The sequence below is a fragment of the Ostrinia nubilalis genome, chromosome 9 (assembly GCF_963855985.1).
Source record: "Ostrinia nubilalis chromosome 9, ilOstNubi1.1, whole genome shotgun sequence".
NCBI classification, from domain to species: Eukaryota; Metazoa; Arthropoda; class Insecta; order Lepidoptera; family Crambidae; genus Ostrinia; species Ostrinia nubilalis.
The window spans coordinates 14,878,544-14,896,736 of NC_087096.1; the positions used below are offsets into that span (position 1 = coordinate 14,878,544).

Here is an 18,193-nt window from a genome sequence, read left to right on the forward strand (position 1 = left end):
GAACAAATTGGCAATAAACTAAATCAATATATTTTTATTGTTACAGACTCAAAAAGGGACCACTGCAACAAGACAGTGGAGATCTACGAGGACGTATCTTCGCCGCCGGTCACGTCCGAAAACTTCGGGCGGCCTCTTACTTGCACATATAGGTAAATTAACATTAATTAATACCTAACACCATTCCATTGTATAAACTCCATACATTAGAACCTAAATTAAAAATTGACATTAGTGCCATAATGTGCACATTGCGTTCCAAAATCGTTCATTATCAATTTATCTTTGATCAACTAGAGAGGACGTCCTCCCGTGGAGACCAAGTGACCTGATGATGATGATCATGGCTTCTGTAAAACTCACATTTAATGGCACTATGTTCAAAAAACAGATGACTAAAACTGACAGACTATTTCGTGAATAGAAGAATTTATTTTGTATATCTAATAGATTATTTTAAATTAAACATAATAGACTTGCTTTGTTTCGTTGAAATTAAATGTATTGTTTAGTTTTTTAAAAGTAATTTAGGTATACTGCTCAACGTTATACTGTGGAACTTTTCATTTAAATTTCATCGTGTCTAGACGTTTCATGCCGCTTACTTATTTAACACTTAGGTTTTTTATTTGCATTACTTTGTTGCTTGGAACGTTGAAGGTTCTGGAATTGTTTCAATTTATTTTTGACTGTATGCTGTGTGTAGTCTCGTTTCAACGGAATTCTGTCCACTGCTGGACGATTACTTTTCATAAGGATTTCCAGAACGACCGGTCCTACGCTGCCCGCATCCAGGTGTTTCCCGCGACCTTCACCACGCATGCTTTGCGCATACCCACTGGTCTATGGAGACTTCCAGTGGGTTATGTGGGACTCTCCCCGCCTACCCACTAAAGGCGGGGCCTACCCACTAAAACCCGACGGTTTCCACCAGAGCCCAACGAAACGGAGCCGCGAGTTATTGTCCTGGTTGGACATTCGTCCGCAGCTCCGCCTCAGGCTAGAGGCTCGCTCACGAGCGAGCCTCTCTGGCTTCGATGGAACCTTGGGAGGCCTGCCTACACTACGTTTTCCAGCCCATGCACTTGAGAACTTTTCTGACCTTTTTTCTTTTGTTTTTGATTGTAATAATATTTTTACAGGTTTAGGGCATTCCGGGGCTCCCCCAAAGACTGGATACTGAGGATAAGATTCAAGAAATTCAAAGTCGGCACTTTGATCAATGGAACTACGTGTCATAAGGGCTACATGCAGGTATGGATATTATATTGAAAACTTTGTTTTTGACATTTTTAATTTTTTTGCTTTCGGCGCAGTATTGACCCCATAAATCCATAGAATCAACAGTACGTAACCTTTTAGGGATTTTATTTAGGATCAACCCGTATACTAGTGTTTTAAGGGGAGTATAGAGCCTAAGTAGCTTTCTTACGAATGGTACAGTACAGGTAAAATATACTACGTATGACACGTGAGAGGTATACACTAGAACATAATCATAGAGCGGCTCGTTGTTCTGTTACAAGTAATTGCTCTAGTCTATTTATTTATATATTTATATTGCTCTATTATTATTTTAAAACCTTTAGAACGTGCGACAATTTGCAATTAACCGCAAGACTTCAGATGCTTTCAGGTGGATAGAAACTCTTTGCCGTTAAATCTGCCATATAAAAAGAACACCAACTTACAAAAATTTGGGCAGTCTTATCACTCCAATTTTTGTTTACGAACTTTATTTCTCCGTACCATTAAAGTCCACCCCGGAGTACAATCGTCGTAACTGCCAGTCATAATAAAAACCGGCCAAGTGCGAGTCGGACTCGCGCACCGAGGGCTCCGTACAAACCTGCAAGGTTTACAAAGCTCGTTCATTACGACAATCGAGTCATAACTATGGTATTTTTATTGCAAAATGAAATTCATAACATTACAATGGGGAAAGATGGAGGAGCATAAATTTAAGACAAAGATCTCTTTATCGTTTGTCATTGCTGTAACTAAAATTATGTTTACAATCACAATTTTTTTGGTGGTATAACTACTTAAAATTTTAAGCTTTTCGGAATTTTTCTGTTACCTGTGCTGTAAGCTATTGCTTCTTACCAAATTTCGAGATTCTATGTCAACGGGAAGTGGTCTTTAGGTTTTAATTCCCTTGCGTGTAGTTGCGAGTTTCAAAATATGCGGTATCAATGGTTGTACTTTTGCGTTTTGCGTTTTTGCGTTGACTTAGAATTTTTTTTTTTCACGGGTTAAAGGCAATTAGATCTAAGTATTTGATATGAATTTCAACTTGATAGCTCTACGCGTTCATGAGGAAAAAAGTAATAAGTTTATATTTATTAAAAAACTAGCGGCCGCCCGCGACTTCGTACGCGTGGATCTCGTTTTACCCCCCCTTCATCTATCTTACGCGGTTCAGATTTTTTCATACAATTTTTTTCCCGCTAACTCCCGTTCTCGTGGGAATTTTGCAATATCCTGTTGTAACTAAGCTTTAAGTTTACTAAGATACCTGCATGCCAAATTTCAAGAGTCTATCTTACCCGGTTTAGATTTTTACATACAAATGTTTTTTCCCGCTAACTCCCGTTCCCGTGGGAATTTTGCAATATCCTATTGTAACTAAGCTTTAAGTTTACTAAGGTACCTTCATGCTAAATTTCAAGGGTCTATCTTACGCGGTTTAGATTTTTTCATACAAATGTTTTTTCCTACTAACTCCCGTTCCCGTGGGAATTTTGCAATATCCTGTTGTAACTAAGTTTTAAGTTTACTAAGGTACCTGCATGCCAAATTTCAAGCGTCTAACTTAAGTGGTTTAGATTTTTCGTACAAATGTTTTTTCCCGCTAACTCCCGTTCCCGTAGGAATTTTGCAATATCCTGTTGTAACTAAGCTTTAAGTTTACTACGGTACCTGCATGCTAAATTTCAAGCGTCTAACTTAAGCGGTTTAGATTTTTCATACAAAAGGATTTTCCCGCTAATTCCCGTTCCCGTGACAATTCCTAAGTATCCTATAACCTGCCCAGGAGTATGAAAAATAATTGTACCAAGTTTCGTTAAAATCCGTCGAGTAGTTTTTGTTTCTATAAGGAACATACAGACAGACAGACAGACAGACAAAAATTTTACTGATTGCATTTTTGGCATCAGTATCGATCACTAATCACCCCCTGATAGTTATTTTGAAAATATATTTCATGTACAGAATTGACCTCTCTACAGATTTATTATAAGTATAGATATATATTTTGTAATGTAACTAAAAATTTAAGGTTTTCGGAATTTTTCCTTTATGTGTGCTATAAAACGTTGCTTCATGCCAAATTTCAAGATTCTAGGTCGACTGGAAGTACCCTTTAGGTTTTGATTCCCTTGCGAGTACTTGCGAGTTTCAAAATATGCAGCTTAAATTGCTGTTTCTTTTGATTGCGTTGACATAGAAGTTTGATTTTGTTACAGCTTAAAGGTATTATAGACCTGAGTATTGGTACGAATTTCAATTTAATACCTCTACGCGTTTGAGGATGAGGATATGGGTAGTAAGTTTAAAATTATTAAAAAAATATATATTATGTGATGTAACTAAAAATTTATGGTTTTCGTAATTTTTCCTTTATCTATGCTATAAGACGTTGCTTCGTACCAAATTTCAAGATTCTGAGTTCACGGGAAGCACCCTGTAGGTTTTGATTCCCTTGCAAGTGTCGAAAATTTGCGGCATAAACGGCTGTATCTTTTGATTGCGTTGGCTTAGAAGTTTGATTTTTTCACAGCTTCAAGGGACAGTAGACCTGAGTAATTGATATAAATTTCAGCTTCATACCTCCACGCGTTCCTGAGAAAAAGGGTCTTGACAGACGGACGGACAGACGGACAACAAAGTGATCCTATAAGGGTTCCGTTTTTTCCTTTTGAGGTACGGAACCCTAAAAAAGAATATTGAATCAACGATTCCCAAAACACGTCTTACTAAGAAACTTTGATTTAGTCCTCAGTGGCTCATTCTATAAAGTTTTGGGCAGTGGAACTTTATGTTAGGTTATTACTGGATTAATCCAGTTTGCAGGACGACAAAAATGTTAAAGAATGCGTATTAAATTAATTGTAGCAATTGTTGTTTCATTTTTTACGGTTCTGTAGTCATGAAAGAAGCCTTATTGTTTTGCGATTTGGCCGTTTGTTGTGTTAGCCTAGACTCTAGAGATTAGACTTTGGATTAAAAAACATTTTTTGCTTTTCATAGTCACTAAAAGGGACTAGACTTTTCCGTCTATGTCGTTATACGCACATAACCCTTAATATTTTTTTTACATGAATAAATACTTTCATTGATCTACTTTATCTTTGTTATAGCGGATTAAATGCTATATTAATACATATAAATTGTAAAAAAGCGCCAAGTCGATCAAAAAAGCGGCACGGCCGTACCATCCTTTTCTCGAAGCAATTCAGGCCATTTTCAACCCCCTGTAACTTCGTTGTGGATCCTCATAATTATGACTGAACCTATTATAAATATTGGGTAGGTACGTACAATGTACATTATATTGGCTTTACCACCACCACTTTAGCTTCAATTTGATACAGTTCATTTGATACTGCTAAATTATAATCAAACCTATCACAAATAATTATCTATGTGTCTAAGCTTATTGCTAATTAGTCTACGTGATACTATTATAATTACGTTACCTATAGTATAGGACTTTAGTTGAGTAGATTAATATCTAAGACGTAAGAGGTCACGACCTCTAGCCAACAGTTAAATTATTTTAAAATCTTTAATTTGAACCTTACGTTTATGACTAAGGCTGACTTACACGTATTAAGTATGATTTACACGTAGGTAACGAAATTTTAACAGCCTTATTTCTTCGGGTAAGTTGGTGGGCGAGGCTTGTCACACACACGTTTTGATTTCCATACAAAATACACTGGTTAACGTTATAGTTACGGTCAAAGTTAGGTGGTGTAACTCAGCCTAAGTAAACAAGAGCTTGACGTTTGGACATAAACTTAAAATTTACTTTCGATGCAATTCGATCATTTAAAATTTAGGTAAATACCAGAGTAAATACAAATGAGTAGGTCATCTTCATAGAAACGCACCGAGCGCGGTTTGTATGTGAGCGCGCGCAAATACGTATGCGGCGCGCACGCACACACTGACAAAATTCAGCGCACCTCACCGCTAATCAACGCTAAATTTTGTCAGTGTGTGCGTGCGCGCCGCATACGTATTGGCACGCTCACATACAAACCGCGCTCGGGCGTTTCTATGAAGATGACCTACTCATTTGTATTTACTCTGTAAATACTTGACTACTTATTTAACACGTGTAAATCAGCCTTTACGTTACTATCTTGAAAAAGAAAAGCTTTAGAAATCAAATCAATCAGCTTTGCTCAAAAAGGGTATAAAATCTTACTGTTAAAGTAACCTGTGGTAGGTAATATAGTATTTTTTAAGATTTTGATGTTCATAAGTGCTAAATCTTGGTTTAAGGGCTGTTTTTCAATCGTCAGATATCTTTTTACTAAAGAATAAACTTGACATAAATCGCATACAGAAACTGTCAACAGTCAATTTATCCAACTATTGGAAAAATCAGCCCCAAATTAATAAAAGTCTAATTTCATTTCATTTCATAGATTGAATTCAATATTTAGACCCAATATTATGGTTTGAATAGTATGGATCGATCTTTAGCCCAGTACCGTGACAGGTCCACAAAGCACGTAACATAATTAGTCGCTACGCAATTAAAGTCTGATCTCAACTTTGGGGCGCGTAAATGAATGATCCAATAATTAGTTGTCCAAATTGGACCGGCCCGTTCCGTCAGGGAAGTTCAAAAATTAATTAAGTCCGCTCCCTTTATAATGGAAGGCGATCGTGACTGGATGCCATGAAATCGCTATGAAATGGCCATGGAGATTTCTGATGTTTTGTGTGGATAAAATATTTGTGTCAGAAAAATAAAATAATGTAGGTATTAAATTTTTCAGAAGTAGTCACTATGATTTATTATGGGATATTAAAAACAAGGCGTAATAAAAAAACATGTAAACATTATTGAATGCTGAAAAGCTGTTTAATATAAACCTATTTATACCTAATTGATCCTGAAAAAACAATTTATTTAACATTTAATTTTAATTTACATAAAAATACTTAACTACAAATTTTACAGCATTTTCCACATAAAAACCTTGCGGAGCAATGAAAAACTCAGGGACAATTTGAAACCTCGTATACCTCCAAATAAATCAGCACTTTTCAATCAGAGTGTTTTCTGCATGGCGCCTCGAATATACAACCATTTACCAAAAAATATAATTGAAACTACATGTATACTTGTATTTAAAGCTAAGCTAAAGGACCTTTTGTTAAAAAAAGGTTACTACTCTGTAAATGAATATCTTTCTGACAATTTATAATGATTTGTGTGACAATTTGAGTACCTAAGTATTTATTAATGAAATGTTTTTTTTTTCTCTCCGACTGACATAATATTGTATTCTGCTGACATTTTCTGTATGACTTAATTAACTTATAATTATTAATAATTGACTTGTATTTGAATTGTATCATTTATTGTGTCATAGATTTTTACTACAGACCTATCAATTTCTTAAAATGTAATTTGACCAATCATGTATCTTACCATTATTGTATGTCTAGTATGATCTATCATACTTTAATGACCTGACTTATGTGCCTGTCATTTCACAATAAACACAATTTGAATTTGAATTTGAACGCCATAAACTAAGCGAAGAATTTGGCCATGTAGCATATTTTTCTGTACAAAAGAATTTTCCAAGTCGATCTTATTACCGAATTGCAATTGCCTTTACGCAATACGCGCCTCGATCGCATCGACGCGTGAGCAACTCAATTCGGAGTTGGCGGCGATTTCACGGGAACTCCGTCCGATCCGGGCGGAGCTGTCTTAAACAAATTAAAAGGTAGATTTGGGCCACGTTTTGTGATACAATTCCAACTTTTGTTGTTCGGATGGTATTCGTTAACGTTTCTAATAACTCACCTTGTCGTTTGAAATTAAATATTTGTCGTGACGTTTATTCTGTTCAGTGTGCCTACCATGAGTTTACGTTAGGTGTGCTCGCTAGCGACTGCGTGAAAAAATGACATTTAAATGTATGACATATTGTGCAGCGCCCCTAGCGGCTACTTTAAAAAAATAAAATCTTCATAGAATTTTTTGACGTATTCGCTAGCGAGCTCACCTAACGTAAACTCATGGTAGGCACACAGGACGGATTTCTAGGAATCGTTGAGGAAAGGCATAAGCGAAGCAAAATTTGCGTTACGTTGTTTAAAGATGTAAGAGATCAGTAGGCCTAAGATGCGCGCCGTGATAACTTTTATCGACGTCAATTTGTATGGGCAAAATCGATAAAGTGGCGATAAACCGCCTATCACGGCGCGCATCTTAGGCCTACTGTACGCTAAATGGGAATGACTTTTTAATACTTTTGTAAAAAAGATAACACATTCATTCAAAAATGTATGAAATAAAAAAAAAAAATCTCAGATTTTTTCTTGCACACCGAGGCCTTTTTCCATGTTCAAAAATTAAATTTCTCACCCCTAATCCCTGAAAGCAAGTCAGTAGAAAATAATCATCAGTCTATTTTTTAACGCTTCTTGTGAACGGGTAACGCTACGAGTAATAAACTTTTGCCAAAATTACTGTGAATGCGTAGAGCTAATAAAAATGCTGAAGCTTGAATTGTCACTCAAAGATTTACAGTTTAATTCATCCAATCCAATATATTGGAAGTCTTGACAGCAGCACGAAGTATAACAACAGTAACGAACAGACGCACTTATTTAAATTGCACCGAGATGCACAGAGGATTTCCATTCAACATTGTCGTAGTATTTGCATGATACTATGATACTATGTTACTATATTGGGATCTGTGCTCGAGCTGAATAAATTTGTTCTGGCCATTGTTGACTCGAAGCTGCATTTCGGAATTATAAATTGATACATTTTAAACAGTTTCTTCACATCTTATCTAACTGTAGCACTTCTTTTTTTTCAAATAGACGAGAAGGCAATGCAGTTTTGGACCCCACTTCCTCTATTGTATTAGTTATTTATACTCGCATAAGTGAGACGAATCTTTTGAAAACTAGTGCTTTATTATCATTTTCGGCTTAAACGTCTAATTTGAAAGAGCCCTAACTCGCTTCGTCTTCTTTGCTCTCGCCTTCTCCCATTACGCGTACGAAACCCCGCATATTTTATTACCCGACTGCGCCAGAAGGAGGGTTATGTTTTTCTAGTGTATATGTATATTATGTAATGTATTTCTTTAAGGATTTGCCACGCCGGATGCGTTCTGCTCAGTCAGGTCAAAATGAACGCACCCTTCATCATGTATGACCTGCTCCTCCACCTCAACAGAACGCATCCAGAGTGGCAAATGCTTGATCTTGCGGCTCCATTAATTTCGCTGGTGAGCATAATCAGTGGACAGGCCTAACTCCCTCATGTCTCATTTTCAATTGTTTTCCAGGTAGTTTGCTTTTAGGCCCGGTTTCCACCAAAGTGGAACGGTGCAGAGATGAGAGGAGATGTGTGAGCTGTGCGTAGCTGTCAGCTATCAGTCTACTGTTATCTATGAAACACGCTCTTCTCCACACCGCGCCGCCACCGCTATCAAATTTATAGAAAAAAACAAGTGCGCTCTACACTTCTTCGCTCTTCTCCGCTCGATCCATTTCCACCGAATCAAAGCGGAGATGTACGAATAATAGAATCTGATAGGTTATTCAAAAAACTTCTCTGCTCCGCTTTACACCGCTCGGTCTTGGTGGAAACCGGTTCTCAGCCTTCTTGTGTCCTAATTTACTATTATTTCCTACAGATAGTAGACGGAAACGCCAAGACCGACGTGTCCAACAGGAAGGAGCCGGGGCTGTTCTGCGGCGAGATCGAACAGCCTCAGACCTTCATCTCGGAGACCAACTTCGTGAAGATCGTCTTCCACGCCGATAACTTCACTGATCAGACGTACTTTAGCTTTGACTCAAGGTAAGTTTCAATTCAATGCTATTGTTTCCAATAGCCGTATCACATTTAATGTAACTTATGATGATACACCTTTATGAAGATAATAATTTATTTTTGCCCTTCTACAAAAATATGTGTCGGTAAAGAGTCTATGACGTCTTTAGTATGTTTAAATATCTTAACTTGTATTATTTGACTAACCATTAACTACCACTTAGCTTCAGAAATATTGGTTACTCAAACAACCGGCAATTAAAGTCATCATTAAGCCATAATTCCTTCGAGAAAGAAGTTCGACGAGAATTCTAAGCCGGGATTACTAAATCAGTCACCCTTTTAGGCTGGGTTGCAGCATCTTATTTTAACTTTGACAAACGTCAAAAATCTGTCAAACTCCATACGAAAAACACCGTTTATCGTTATAGTTACGGTCAAAGTTAGTTGGTGCAACTCAGCCATAGTCTTACTGTCTCTACCTAAGTGTACTCTATCTAAGTTTCTTAACATACAATATTGTCATTGTTACAGAGCTGAACAACAATTCGAAGTGTATCTTCGGTACGGTCAACATCCAGAGCTGTACCCTAACAGAAGAGGCGAGGTGGTGGCAGGGTAAGTTTATCTTCATTATCATTTACTTTATTTATTACTAGCTTTTGCCCGCGGCTTCACCCACGTGAAATTTCGTTTGTCACAGATCGTCATAATTTATAGCCTGTATGTTATTCTGGGCTATAAACAATAATACTGTAAAGTTTCATTAAAATCCGTTCAGTAGTTTTTGTGTGAAAGAGTAACAAACATCCAGACATCCAAACTTTCGCATTTGAGTATTTCTCAAAAAAAATGTACATTTTGAAAAAAAAAAGTGTGCTTTGAAACAGTTCAAAAGTTTTATATTTATAAATCATCACACAAAAAAAAACACACACACAATTTTGAAGTATGAATATTAATCTTTAAGATAACGAAGAATTATAGCTATAATCCTACTTATTACCAAATATTTAGATATTTTAAAAATAGTCCTTTTTTACCTTTCATACAAAAACCTGTTTGCCACCCTAGCTTTTTCATGTATTTTTGTTTCATAAAATGCGATACGTAACTAAATTATTGTAAATTTCGCAGTTTCTGTATCAAATTGATTTTCTATGGGGTGTCATAATGAATTGGCAATTTAAAGCAAAAAAACAAAATGAGTCGCTCTCATTTACTATTTCGTTATTTACTCTTTAGTTACGATTTATTTCTACTTTCCCATGGTTTCTGAACAATTCCGTATTTATTTTACACGGACAACAATAGCTGCACTCTGAATGGCTGTTGGCCTGACGTCTCCGCCATTACATCTATCGCGAAAATTAGTAAAAACGTGTGTGTTTTGTGGGATTACTTTTTCGTAACAGGCAGTAAAATCAGCGATTTTATATAGAACGGTAAGTCTTCATTTAACCATTTTTTGTAATACGTGTGGTACGAACATTTATTAAGCTTTTATATTTGCTGTAACAAATTTTATCAAAAAAATACTTGTTTCTGATCTCATTTTGTCTAATATTTCGTTACGTTTTTTACGAATTTCGTTACGTTACGAAAAAGTACAACATAATGCTGAGTGTATACTGTTATTACCTGACTAAGCATAGTAATATTCACTACTTAATTTATTTCAAAAAATATAGAGCGTTAATAACAAAAGGATTGGATACTATCTGCTTTACAGAAGTGCCACCAGCAAAAAATTATCAAATCATTTAGATTACGTTTTTATGTGATTACTTCTTTTGTTTTTTTAGGAATGCCGCCAAAAACCAATGCCGAAAGGCAAAAAGCTTACAGAGAACGACTCAAAATTGATAAACATGATGGAACAAAAATAATTTTATTAAAATAGTATGAATGATTACTCCCTTATTTTATTTCTAACCCCTTAATATTACCCCGTATTTGGGTGCATACTTACAAATATTTCGAATTGAATAAATGAAGAGCATTCACAATATTTCGCCAATGTACAACAAGCCTTATGGCCTTACTATTTCGTTACTACCGTTTCGTTACGTACAGTTTTTTTTTTGAGAAATACTCATTTATAATATTATAGTAGGATATTAGTAGGATTTCTATTGCATTCTAGAAACTCTATACCATTCTGGTACTACAATGGAGATGTAACTCAGAGAGAGGGACGAGTACAACTGATTACGCTACTCTAACAACAAATTGACTACTAAAAGAAAGAGTTTTCTAAACAAACAACAGAGATAACCATAACCCAATTTACCCATGCTGCAAAATGAAGGTGCTGGACTTGCCGAATCGAAGAACGAGGGATCGAAGAATAAAAACAGTCAAACTAATCAGTCTCAGTTGATTGTCTATGATTTGCTAGCTTTCTCTTTGCATAAACCGTATCTTCACCCATAATAACAGCATTCGGTCCTTGAAAACATAGCTAAACCCACCACCAACCCACAAACAAACATAAAATTTAGTTTCACAATTAGTCCGACAGAAGCCTGTAGTAATAAATATTGAGCAAATGTTACGGCTATTTATGCTCCTTAAAGGCGCGTCTCACGCAAAGCCACTTAGCTCATTTAAATAACTTAAGGGTAGCTACTTGTATTTATTTGTTGTCTACGACTTTGGAACGTTCTAGTCAAGTTACATAAATGAGTGAAACTTTTATTAATTTTATCTCAACATTGTTATTTTCTATTCTTTTCAAAGGTCAACAAATGTGTTGACCTTTATTGTCATTAAAACTCAAGATGTAATGAAACAAGACGATTCACTGATAAAAGAAATTAATGTCTCTTTGAACACAATGTTTGTTCTCACACAAAACAAGATGTTTTCAGTTCAAAATAAAACTGAAGCAATAATTTATTCAATAATATAACATTTCTGGAGCTGATTTTACAACAAAACAAAACGCAATCGCCAAAATACCAATTTATTCCAAATGAAGATCGAAATGAAACAAATGACTACGGCAAATTGAATAGAATGTAATAAGCAACGGGCAATATAACGTCGATAATTTATTTAAATTCCGTCTAAATCGCTGACGCTCAGGGACGCGAACTCACAGTATCGATTGAAAGGTGGAGTTGAACGGATTTTCACTGACATAATCGTATTATTGTAAAGCGATTTATAATCTTCAGAATTAATTTTGGTTTGTTTATTTCGCAAAATATCTATTAGTCAAAACAATAAAAAAATATCAAGCGTATTTACGTATAAGACAAAGTATTTGAAAAAAGTCGGAAAACAATCGAAATTAGGTACGTGAAAATGTCTTTTTTGACAGCAAATCTTCTTACTAGAATTAGTTCTTATAAGCCTGGCTCTACAAGCCACAGCTAAAGTTACAATTTAATAAGTGTCCATAAGTTTGCCATGTTCGTTTGTGAAATTGTCCATGTAATCTTAGTTGCCATTCTCCCATTACTACCTCAATTAAGCGAGGCCATTCCACCACTATAACTCTTGCCTGTTGTGCTAGGATCTACGAATACGACCGGCACTAGAAACCAGTGAGGACTGATTGCTTGTAACAAACCACATAATTTTGTTACTCCACCTCTGATGATATTTACTTGCCAGTTAAAAACAGGAGAACTAAATGTTAGTCTTCTAAAATTTGTCTTCTGATTAGTTTCGTTGGGGGACAAAGGACTGCTTAACATTCCCTTTACTGGTTAGATTTTATTGGCGGTCAAGCTGCAGATATGTATGCCGAGAGGTCCCGGGTTCGATTCCCGGTCGGGCAGAAATTGAAATGATGAATTTTAATTTCTGTGACGGGTCTGGGTGTTTCTATGTATAATATGTATGTATTTACAAAAAAAAAGTATTTAAGTATGTTTATATCCTTTGTCGAGTACCCATAGTACAAGCTTTGCTTAGTTTGGGACTAGCGGCGCAGTGTAAAAATGTCCAAGGATATTTATTTATTTATTAGATCCTGACTACACAGAAGTTGCAAAAATAGATGTAAGAGGTATAAAGAATCTAGTTTGCTAGTGAAAAAATTTCAACTAAAAATAAACAAAATTATGTAAAAATTATCGATAAAAATAATCCATCTCTATTTGACATCCCTTACCACCCCGCCAGTCAAATATAAACTGATCAGTCAAGAGCTCGATTCAGACAATACCTCTTCCAAGCGATTTGCCCCGAACGTTAGGCACGTAGCAGACTCCTTTGAAGCTGGCTTTGCAATTTCGCGATAATTTAAATAAGGAGAAAAGGCCTCAGGTTGTAAACGCGTCGCTTTTGTTTGCCAAAACGATTTGATATCGTTTCAGAAACGTTTAAAGTTTCTTGGAATCGTTGAATGGAAACAACTAGGTTTACAGTAAACTGTGTCAACCGGTCTTGTGGAAATCCTAGAAGGAAGACGTCCTTTGACTGAATTTTCGCGATATATTTGCGAAATTAAATGAAACTTTGAAGCTTCTTTACTTATAATAATGAACCACGAAAAAAGCACGTCGTAAAAGAGCACCTTATTTTATTGCTCTCTAATAAGATACTTAAGCAAGGTATATTTTATTTCAAAACACTTTATTTTCACCAAACTGATCTACTAAAAACCCTCTCAAATTCTGTTCCAACAAATTCAATGCCTCAAGGCATTTGTGTGTACAAGAACAAGCGATTGATGTTCAAATCCCCAAAAAGAGGGTTCAACCCTTCTTATTCGAAGCAATTATTGGCCCCGCTAAATACCCGGCAATCCGGCAAATCATCTCGATCCAAATAAGTCAAGTCCCAATTACTTTGAGGACTTATCCCGAATGTCGGTCGCATTCCTGAGTCATTTTCTGGCAGCAAGCGGCCACACTTCGGGGCGTACGTGACCGAAATGGGGAATAAATTGTCGTTGGGCGACAGCAGAGTGAGAAAGGCCAGGCCGGCTGGATCAAGAGATGTCGAAATTTTAGAAATTGACGGCAATGCCTGAATTAAGTAGATCGTTTATGATGCGCTCCGTCCAGTAAGCATAATTATATTTCATAGGCTTCTTCAAAAGCTCTTTATTTCTATAACTACAAAAAACCAGCCAAGTGCGTGTTATGTAGTGTAGGGTTCCGTTACCGTAGTTGCCCGTCGTTTAAAAAAGCAATTACTTCATTTAAGTCACTTTTAATGTTTTCTTGTAAGGTTTTTCTAAAACATAAGTTGAACGACTACTCTTACGCCGGCTCTACACGTTGGTCTCAATGCCACTCGTCCAGTAATAATCTGAAAATTTGTATGGGCAACATTAGGCACCTTGGGACATGCAGCTGGACGAGTGGCGTAAGCCAATGTTGGGGCCAACTTGGAGTATGCCTTACACATGCTCGAAAGTGAACTGTTCTCATCAGGCTGTGTCCCTGGCCACCTATTACGACCTGCACTGATTTATGCCTAGTAATAGACTGGAGTGGGCGAGGTGACAATGCTGACTTGGGGATTCCCCCGATTCGCCGATTTGATTTTGTGTCATAAGAAAATTTGGGACGAGCAGTGGTTTGAATTAAAATTCAGTGACGGGTGAAGAAACGGAGAGGATGGATCGAACGATAGTTTTCCGTTACATTCGATTACTATTCATTTGGTATTTAGGTGGATATTTAGTAACTATAGTACGTCTAGGCGCAGACCTCCGACTTATAGTTGGCCGATAGTTGGGCCCGATTCTATTTTGTGATGAAGAATCGGCCGAAAGCAAATCGGTGTAATGTGCGCACTTTCATACATCTCCATACTGATCAACAGCCCGACCCACAGAATAATAATAAGTACTACGTACAGAAGTTTTACTTCGCGAAGGTATTTAAAAAAATGTATGCTCAATGTCATTAACAATATGGTGTAATTTAGCCTGTCTCAAGAATCAAGCACCATTTTGTTGACAAACGTCAGTGAACGGCACTGCGCCGAAGCTATAGGGCTGACTTCGGCAAAATGATGTGACGTGAGGTGCCAAACTGCGGAAAATGGCGGAGAAAATACATGATTTAGCATGAATTATCTTGAATAATATTAACTACTTATTTACCTCTCAGTGTCTTGAGGCAACTTAAAAAAGTACATTCTGTGTTTTTATTATTATTTAGGCATTTAAATACTGCACAGTATTTAGTACACCATTTTCTTTATTTTCTTCCGTCATCTATACTTATAATAAATCTGTAGAGAGGTCAATTCTGTACATGAAATATATTTTCAAAATAACTATCAGGGGGTAATTAGTGATCGATACTGATGCCAAAAATGCAATCAGTAAAATTTTTGTCTGTCTTTCTGTCTGTCTGTCTGTCTGTCTGTATGTTCCTTATAGAAACAAAAACTACTCGACGGATTTTAACGAAACTTGGCACAATTATTCTTCATACTCCTGGGCAGGTTATAGGATACTTAGGAATTCCCACGGGAACGGGCATTAGCGGGAAAATCCTTTTGTATGAAAAATCTAAACCGCTTAAGTTAGACACTTGAAATTTGGCAAGCAGGTACCTTAGTAAACTTAAAGCTTAGTTACAACAGGATATTGCAAAATTCCCACGGGAACTGGAATTAGCGGGAAATTCCTTTTGTATGACTGACTCACTGACATACCCACGCACAGCCTAAACGGCTAAACGTAGGCACTTGAAATTTATAAGGGACGTAGCTTAGGTACCGTAGAGGTGCACTAAGAAAGGAATTCCCGAAATTCCTACAGGAATAGGAATTACCGGGAAAATCCTTTTGTATGAAAAATCTAAACCGCTTAATTTAGACGCTTGAAATTTGGCATGCAGGTCCCTTAGTAAACTTAAAGATTAGTAACAACAGGATATTGCGAAATTCCAACGGGAACGGGAGTTAGCGGGAAAAAACATTTGTATGAAAAAATCTAAACCGCGTAAGATAGATGAAGGGGGTAAAACGGGATCCACGCGTACGAAGTCGCGGGCGGCCGCTAGTACACAATAATACGCGTGCGTGAGTCAATGATCGCTCGTATGTGAGGCCTTGTCGAATAGTATCCTGTAGGTGGGCCATCGTGCGTGTTTTGTTTTCGATGTAAACTCGCGGAGATGAACAGGCCTGGTGCTTGTAATAAAACTTGTTAACACCAGTTATTTTGTTGCAGGTCGTACTGTGAAAGAGTTTTCCGAGACTGCCGGCTGCAAACGTGCTACGTGCAGTCAGCTGCGTATCCAGGAGTTTATCCCAGAAACCTCCACTGCAGGTAAGTTATCATAATCCAAGTTTTCTTTACATACTTATGATTATGATACCTATCGCCCGAGAGAGAGAGAGAGAGAGAACTTCTCTTGATAATGCCTCTCCACCTGTGCGTGCGTTTTTGTAAATTGTGTCTCGTATTTTTTTATAGGACAGGAGTATAAGAACAAAACTTTCTTCAGAGTGTTAAAGCTTCACGAGCTTGTCAAAGCTTCAGTTATAAACTTTGTAGCGAAAGAACTTTCAATCAATGTTTACAACTCTACAACAAAGTAAAATCTATAGATTGTTGCTTAATCCACAACCGGACTGAAAAATATTTCGATTCGCGCAAAAAACAAAATAAATTACACTTCTAGTGCTGGTGTGTTTGTTCCACAACTTTCTGTATTGTTGGATATTGTAAAATGCCAACTCCCAGTCGAGCTTTTTTGTTATTGGCGAACTTTGGAACTGTCCGAGTAATTGGAATTGGTCTGGAATGGTCAACTGTTGATTGAAAAGTTCTGAATAGAGGGCAGAACAAAAGGCAGGCTGGAATGTTGCGAATATCTGAAAATGCTTAATTACCATTTCTTAATTCAAAAAATTGGCATTCATTACATTTTCATAATGAGTCCTTTTGCTTATAACCTTAATGACTTTTGATAGTGAAGCTTTTTCAATCTACGCATGCTTTTGCAAACATAATGGTTAGGTACTTGTGTCAGAATATTTATTGAATTACTAGCTCCATGTTGCCACACGCTTAAGAAAATGTATTGAATTGCCTTTTATCTGACAGTAAAATTAGTCAGTGCCATTCTGTTTTCATACCTACATTGGATTAACTTGTTAGTTCCTAACTGATCTCCAAAGAAATGCTAATTTGTAGTATCAAACTTTCACAAATTTTGAATGTCACAAAAGTGACGATAGGAATTGGGTCTTTCTATGATCAATACTCAAATCAATCAGGTATATTGGATATAAAGCCTGATTGCAAATATAAACAACGGTGTACATCTCACATACACCTGATCCCCAATCTACAGAAACTGAAACTGCAAGCTAACAAAACTGAAGGGTTTAGTTACATGTTTACCTTAAACATTACCAATCTGTCTCTGAAGAAAACGTTACAAAATCAACAAATCCGACTGTTTCTCCAGATAAACCCGTTTTGATAGAATGTATTACGTTCTTTGTGTACACAGTGAAGAGAATCTGCCGAATATAAGAGGAGCAATGTATTACATACAACCATGTTTATTTAGGTTTCAGTCCGAAGAATATGTTTTGTTTTCAGATCCCAATATTCTGAGAGTGATAAGGGTTTAGATTGAGGGAAAATACAATAAAATGTTATTTGTTTCAAATTTTATGAAAGGTATTTTTGGTAAAATGTGTTTTTTTTTTACATATACGGTAGTGGGAATATAGTTCCCACCATATTTTGAGCCTTATTCTCTTAAAGTTCAAAAACAATGAAAAATTTTTTATGTTAAGACTGTTAAAGGTTAAACCAACAGTTGCTATACATATTGAGTTAGGTTTAACAATCATTAATCCACTCTATCCCTTAAATTGGCACTCATTGAACCCTTGCTTCAAAAATGGTCAAATTTGGGATTTAGGTATTATTTTGATAGATTAAGAAAAAAATATATACTTTTTGAAAAAAAATCAATTAGTATAGAAGTTATGACATGTCACTCAAAACGGACATTGCCAATTATTTAGCATTACAACCATGTCACTTAGGGCGGACATTGCCAGTTTAGAAAAACAAACGTAAAACAACTTTTCTTAATAACAATACAGGAATCCCTGATAATCATCCTCTGGCTAATCCAGCGCCTTTTGCAATCTGGACTATTCACTGTTCATTTTACATAAATTTATCAA

At 36.4% G+C, this 18,193-nt stretch overlaps 1 protein-coding gene across 1 annotated transcript in view; it reads left to right on the forward strand.

Annotated features, from left to right (window-relative positions):
* LOC135074719 (uncharacterized) overlaps window positions 1–18,193 on the forward strand; it is a 118,587-nt gene that overhangs the window by 89,993 nt on the left and 10,401 nt on the right. Inside the window, exons 2-6 of the mRNA XM_063969085.1 lie at window positions 47–152; window positions 1,143–1,254; window positions 8,919–9,085; window positions 9,593–9,676; window positions 16,212–16,310. Coding sequence (XP_063825155.1) covers window positions 47–152; window positions 1,143–1,254; window positions 8,919–9,085; window positions 9,593–9,676; window positions 16,212–16,310 — 568 coding nt within the window. The remainder of the gene's footprint in view (window positions 1–46; window positions 153–1,142; window positions 1,255–8,918; window positions 9,086–9,592; window positions 9,677–16,211; window positions 16,311–18,193) is intronic.